Source organism: Papaver somniferum, unplaced genomic scaffold (assembly GCF_003573695.1).
Source record: "Papaver somniferum cultivar HN1 unplaced genomic scaffold, ASM357369v1 unplaced-scaffold_22, whole genome shotgun sequence".
NCBI lineage: Eukaryota > Viridiplantae > Streptophyta > Magnoliopsida > Ranunculales > Papaveraceae > Papaver > Papaver somniferum.
Genome location: NW_020632152.1, coordinates 1,005,133 through 1,012,290, shown reverse-complemented (window position 1 = coordinate 1,012,290; position 7,158 = coordinate 1,005,133). Strand labels below are relative to the sequence as shown.

General features: G+C 35.5%; 1 protein-coding gene across 2 annotated transcripts in view; it reads right to left on the bottom strand.

The window, feature by feature from the left end:
- Nucleotides 1-3,426: 3,426 nt before the first annotated feature.
- Nucleotides 3,427-7,158, bottom strand: part of LOC113340636 (N-terminal acetyltransferase B complex auxiliary subunit NAA25-like) — a 9,409-nt gene continuing 5,677 nt past the window's right edge. For both annotated transcript variants that reach the window (XM_026585758.1, XM_026585759.1), the window contains exons 12-19: nucleotides 6,928-7,004; nucleotides 6,726-6,800; nucleotides 6,438-6,630; nucleotides 5,879-5,998; nucleotides 5,620-5,755; nucleotides 5,298-5,341; nucleotides 4,641-4,931; nucleotides 3,427-4,486 (exon numbers count right to left, since the gene is read on the bottom strand). In XM_026585758.1, the coding sequence (XP_026441543.1) occupies nucleotides 3,770-4,486; nucleotides 4,641-4,931; nucleotides 5,298-5,341; nucleotides 5,620-5,755; nucleotides 5,879-5,998; nucleotides 6,438-6,630; nucleotides 6,726-6,800; nucleotides 6,928-7,004 (1,653 nt within the window). In that variant the 3' untranslated portion in view covers nucleotides 3,427-3,769. The remainder of the gene's footprint in view (nucleotides 4,487-4,640; nucleotides 4,932-5,297; nucleotides 5,342-5,619; nucleotides 5,756-5,878; nucleotides 5,999-6,437; nucleotides 6,631-6,725; nucleotides 6,801-6,927; nucleotides 7,005-7,158) is intronic.

The window sequence follows — 7,158 nt, the reverse complement described above, 5'->3', positions numbered from 1 at the left end:
AAGAGTTGGTGCAACCACTAGTTCCTATAACTTTTTTAACATACTTGCATGAATACTACTTCCTTGCTTCGTAAGTCTTCTAAATTGTAAGAAATTTTCACAATCTTTTTCTCATTTTTGACCACAAAACAAAAGAGATTCATTAACTTAAACAAAATTTGTACATTAGTACTTTTTTGTAAGGTTTATATAACTTAAGAAACTGCATCATTGTTAATCTTTTACTAAGTCGCAGAGTTTCTTCACACGTTGTCCAGAAGAAAATAATGTAAAAAAAGAAGGCGTTATTCCCTGGTATTCATAAAGTTGAAGCCGTAGATTCAGGCAAGAAACGTGTAAAAAATATGAGGAGGAGAATTGCAACTAACGGACTGATTGAAATCGCTTGACTCATCTGCATCTGACTTGATATATTTAGTTTTTGAGTCACCCCTGACTCATCTGACTCAAAAATATACGAGTTAGTAGTGTAGGGCATTTTGTTATCTGACTCTAACAGGTCCGAGTTAGGGGTTAGATGTGAGTTACGCAGCGAATTAGATCTGACTCAAAATAAAAAAATAAATACTCTAACATCTGAATCGTGTTAACTCAGGGGTTGGCTCATATCCAAATCACGAGTCAAATGCAAGCAAACATGATAATTGATAATCTCTGTACACCAAATCTTTCTCAATGCAACAGCCAACAGTGCCATATACTTATATGAGAAGTGCATATTTAAACTGTCGCATCTTGTTGGCCATGCATGTGAAAGGGTTGATGTTAACACTGTACCATGTACACCATAAGTAGTATATATCCTTGGTTGCTTCTTTTTGTTCTTTTGACCTTTCATTTTCCAATCAAGAAAGCAAATATAAAAAGGTAAATAGACTTCTAAATCCCCTTCTAGAGTAGATACTTCATACTTTCCTCTTCCCGCATCAAATAAAATACCTATAGTCAAAAGTTTTTCTTTTCCAACATCTCCATTTTCTCACTAGCTAGCTAGAGACATGGGTTTCTTGATGAAATGTCAGTATTTTGTGGTTAGGGTAGTTACAATAAAGAGATATTATCACGAATTTAACAAAAAATTTTACCATTGAAGGTAAAGTTGAAAGCAGCTTCACAAAAAATGATATCTACCTATTTTCGACAGTATGGTGATAAATGAACGGATGAGATTACACACTATGTCCATTTTTGTACGCGCATTTATCCGAACATAACATTTAAACTTCTCTCATTAACCATCTAGACCGTGGATTGAAAACGATTTTACCATTCCACAAATAAAAATCATCCATAATCTAGATGAATTTCCATCAAATAACGGTTTTATCACTCTGTCAGAGATGCATCTATGATGCACGTAAATTTTCATTTTAAATAACGATTTTAAGAAAACATAATTGCTCTGTGTTTGGAATGGACTAATGATCTACCACTACAACCGTCCTTATTAGACACGGCCCAACAAATTTACTCTTTTCCCAAGTATTGGATCATTTTGGATCCCACTACCAATTTTCAATCATCTACATCTTTTTTATGATTGCGACATCATCATTATCACCAAAATCTATGGGCAGTCAACAATCATATACATTAGTAGGTATTCGACTTTGATATGGTAGATTGATTATGGAAAAATAAAAATAAAGACACCAAGAACACTGTTCGTTCCGTGCTCCACATTTATGGTTTTATACTCTAAATAGTCGTCCAAACTAGTACTAGTACAAGGCCTTTCTTGTCCGGGCCAAATGAGAAAAAACGAGAGTCGTTCTACTTTCATCTGCTTGTTACTCTCATTTGGGGTGACATGTTGAATATCAAAATACGGTATATCTTTAAGATTTGAACAAACCGTTTGGATGAATGCTTCATTCAAAACAGGCATATACGAGTATTTTGAAAATGTAGATACATAATGATCATTATTATATATACATTATTATCGTTATATAACGAGCATTAATTCTCAATTATAGGAGGGACCTATTGTAGGAAAGCAACGCATGGAAAATGTAGATGAGCTATAAACTTTGAATATTCCTCATTTGGTTATATTCTAGAGTCAGAAAGTGAGAACTAAATTTGAAAGCAACCACCCATTTCGTTTACAATTCAAAGTATGTATATCCTATAATTAAATGATGGAGATTCCTAGTTAGTTCATCGACCAATCAAATAAACTATTGACATCAAACACGAGCTGACTTGATATTTTATTCACATTTTGTTTCTAGTCTTCAAGTTTAGGTTGTTTTTGATCGCTTATTCTGAGTTTTGGTTAAAAGGTGAAGTTAGGAAATTTCTATGCGTAACTTGAACAAGAAGACATTAACAAGAAAATGTCTTCAAACTTTTAATCTTTTTAATTAATTAATATTATTGTTTGATTAAGATCATGTTATTATTTGTTAATTAGTTTAAAAGTATCCTTTTCCAGATATGAGCTGCTAGTCTTATCTAGGATGATGAGGATCGCATCACATAACGAAAAATTTCATCAGTTAGGTGGTCTGTCTAAATGAACATTTGGGCGGGTCACTTTGTTATCAACACTTTTAGAAATATTTTTCCCGTTGAGGGGGGGTTTTTGTTTTTGATGATTATGGCTATCCTTTTCTGATCATGTTCCGTTAAGATTTTGTTATTCAAATATATTATGTGAGCCAAAGTTCGAAATATCAAAAGGGTCACTTTTTGTAGGACGGGGAGATTGTGATACATCCAAAAATGTTCAATCTATCGGAAATAAAATAATCACAACCACACACTTAAAATTTTCATGGGCCTTGAGGCCCATTAGTTTCCCAAGAATCCACAATCCACATACACATTTACATTTATTTTTCTTGTTCTTGAAAAACACCAAGAGATATAGATGAAGTCTACACTCTACAACACTCTAAGATCATGAAATAGGAATTTCATTAGGAGCAAGCAAGTACTACTTGTGATCAAAGCTAAGCCTATTTATAGCAAAACATATTAGGTAGGATTTAACTATTAAGACTTCATTTTTAGGGATAATTGAGTTTCCAAAACAGAAAAAGGACACTTATTCCAATTTCACTTGCTCATTAAGAGAAAAAACACTCAAGTAAAAGGATATCATTCCTTGTAAGCTTCTTACACAACTGAATATCTTATTATCTAATGATACCTCTATTCTTCCCTTTGAGTAAAATGTATTACTATTAGGTGGATAAGTAAATATTAAGAAAATGAATTAGGATTAGGTGAATCAGTAAGTAAATAAATGGGATCTCCACAGAGAAATGCATGATTCTAAACCAAACTCTTAATAGGGGAAAGAAAGAAAGAAAGAAAAACATAAAAAGTAAATGGCCTGACAGGAAGCTGAGAAGCTCCAGTAAAATGAGATGCTTAGATTCCTAACAGAAGTAATACTGGTAAATCCAAAAGAGAAAAAAATGAGAAAAATGAAATTAAGCAACACATTCAAAGAGCAGAAGTGAGATCAACAAAAGTGAAACCATTAACAAACAAGAAAATCCCCTCTACCTTACTTCTTAATGTACAGTTTCACTCCGCGGAAAAGAATTGTTAAAGAAAAACCCAATCTAATAGAAGAGGAAAAAAAATATGAAACGAAATGAATTACAGCAGTTGAATCTGCCTTCCTAAGGGACTTCGAGTAAAACACCACTGGCTACAATCACCACTTGTTGTATTTGGAAGCAGCATGGGAACAAGAATCTTCTCTCATCAGTGTATCTCTCTATCTTCTCTAGTACTCTGTGGTATCTCTCTAGGACGATAACTGCAGAAGCTGTTGTTTCAGTGACTCCAAAAGCCTCAGTTTCGATTCACAAACGTTTAAGGACTCCAGCAAAGTCTTCCTCTGGGCATTTACAATCTTCCTTGGTACATCTGTGGGGTTCCATGATTCTAATGATTTAGAAATCTTAGAACCAAGATCGGCTGATGAGGGAACTATGTCCTGTAGAGTCTGGATAAAGTGCCCTGGACCTTCCCTGACTCCTTCTGGCTTTCTCTGGAGAGGTGTCAGTAAAATCTCCAACTTGTCATCTTCTGAAATGTCAAGCTCTCTTTTTATTACTGCTATGATTCCTTCTACTATTCCACAGGAAGACTGGATCGAACTGGAAATTGACTGGGTCATTTCAGGGGTCAGCTTAACAACTGGATGCTCACTTCTTTTATTCCTCCTCCTTCCAGAAGAAGATGATGCCCCTGCCCCTGACGACTTAGGTCCAACCCGAGTACACGATTGAATCACAAGACTCTTCCAAGCTATAGGTTCTGTAACAATCTGAACTAAAAATGACAAACAATTTTCTGGAGAGCTTAGCAGGGGTTGTGGCATGTCACTGAGCTTCTCCTGTGTGTATTTCTCAATCAGAGTATCCACCATTTCTAATGCACCAGCATCATTTAAACTCAATCTCCATGAAGCCACAAAAACACCAAAGGTCATCAAACTCATAATATGTACAGGAATATCCTGCCATGATAACAAAATTGGGTTAGGTAAGGCACATAGGATCAGACTGTGAAATTCAAAGACATATAATTGCAATCTGTCATGTTCCAGCTCTCATACCAAATCATTCTCAAGTGACTTTTAGCAGAAAATCAACTTAAAAGAAAATCCTTACCCCCACTGATCTTTGGCCACTTGAAATTTCAGCAATCATGCTGGATGCAACATCAAAAGACAAGTCGAGGCTTTCTGCAAATCGCACAATCAGAGCAAAAATTTCTGACTGGGCAGCTGTTTGAGATTGCAGCTGACTGGAATCACTGGGAGAGTCGGTGGCTTTTCCATATTCCTTGAGTAACGATGCACACTGGATAGAGAGATAGATCAAGCGGGGAAGAAGGGACCTCCTTTCAACAATTTTACGCCAGTTTTTTTCCCTATCAGGCTTATCTGAATAATGCTGCCACTGAATAGAACATGGAAACAGCTCAGTGATTTCACGAAAAAAAAAAAGAGGGAAGAAAGCATTAAACAAATAAATGCTTGACTAAACATAATTTCCAGGTTGATGCACTCTTTCATTGGAACATAATTTCCTGGAGTCTTAATTTCATTTACTGGTTATCAATGTTCTTAGGCTCTTACTAATTAATACATCCTATGCCCAAATGAGTGTGATGACTAGACATGTGATATTTGTGAAGTTTGGTCTTAAAGGTGCTTCTGTTTGTGATATTCTGTGTGCTATTCAATGCGAGTCTTGGCAAGTAAAACCACCAGGAAAAAATTGCTTCTTAACTGAATCTAACGGATAGAATAAAACTTACTATACCTTGGTTTCTCGAATACCAGCAACTGCATCTTCATTAAATTCACCTGTAGGAAAGAAATATGCAGTCAGCTACAACCTAAACAAATATTACCAGATGAATAAAAACATTTAGTTTCTTAAAAGTTAAAACTGATCTATGGTCAGATCAGATATATGAATAATCTGGTTCTCATATCTATCCACCTTGTAACCAAGTTTAGCGCGAAAAATAAGCCAAGGAATGAACGGTCTAGAACCTAAAGAATTGTTGGTCAATTGATCAAAGACAAAGACACGCCAAGAAAGATGTACTTGATGCCAAAAACAGAAGAAAGATACCTACCTAAAAGATAATTGCAATCAGGAGTGGGTGTCCACCAAGGTCGTGACTGTGTATCATCATTGAAGGTCAAAGACTTGCATCTTTCTTCACAGAGCTCAAGCAATTCAATACCACAATTCGAGCTCTCAAGAACACTCTACATAGAGAGGAAAGTTTTTTTAATGATATCACATCAGGTTCCACTTCTTTGTGAATGTTTCTGTTATCCAATATATTTCTACTGGAAGAATGTAAGATAAGAGTGACACAAAAATCTAACCTGTACTTCGTCAATGTTATCTGCTGTCTGCTTTATTTTTAAGACAGAACTTTCAACTTTTGACATCAAATACTGATGAGAACGTTCCAGCCTCTCTCTGAACTGAACAAACTCGACCGCCTAAAAGGTTACGAATTGTTAATACATAATATCAATGTCAAGATCAAGAAAAAGATGGCTGAAATAACAGAAGTAAGACACAAGCATCACGGCCAAAGGTACACACAAGCACTCATAGAATGAAAAATAACATAAGTAATTGCAGTATAACTTTTAATGATAACAATATCGAATGCTTGTGCTAGGAGATGTAGTTTTGAACTATTAAGAGTGCAGACTACAGCAGAATTTTTCACACTGAATGCATAATAAACCTTACAATAAAATATATTGATAATTTACAAAATGAGAAAAGGTATAGAAAAGTGAAAGTATAACAGGTAATAATTTATTCCCGACCATGTACTACGTCCGATGTTCCATCCCAGTACCCCACACCACAAGGGAAAGAAAAGAGGAACAAAAACGATAAATATTCTGAGAAGTTATACTTTCTTACTTTCGTGTAATTACGATGCCGGTACGCAAGAAAGATGAAGTCTGGAGATTCTTTAAAATGGTCTTCCATAAAGCTTATATAACCATGTAGAATCTCAGCTAAATCAGCCCAATGCGTTGATAACAACATCTGGGGCACAATGTGATGCCAAACTGTTTCCAGTAGGATGTTTTTGATATCGAGTGTTTTGTACCTATGAAAGAGGAACTGTTTAGTTAGGAGCGACAGAACTGAAAAGTGCAACCTTTCTCAACCAATCTTGGTTAAAATAATAAAAACTACACAAACCATTCATAGGCCAAAGGAAGGACACCAAAATAAGAGTATAGGTGCACCAATAAAGTCTTGTACTGCCAATAGTTTCTGCAGAACAAGAGAAAGTTACTGAGTATACTCAATAGACATAAACTCTAGAAAATAAAGTAATCAGTTAAGTTACATGAGTAGACCCCTAACATATGAATGGAAGATGTAATATGCGAAATCTTACCTGCGTATATTCAAACCGAATTCCAGAACCACTATGGCTTCCACCAAATAACCAAGTTGACGGGTACGCCAGAACAACTATCAGAACCATAAACAAGCGGGGGGTCAAACTTTAAAATTTAAATTAAGAAACCCTAGTTAGTATAAACATCGTTCACCATCCTTGTAGAGGAGTATAAGCACATCAACTCAGAAGTAGATTTTTTTTTTTTTGGGGGGGGGGGGGGGGGGG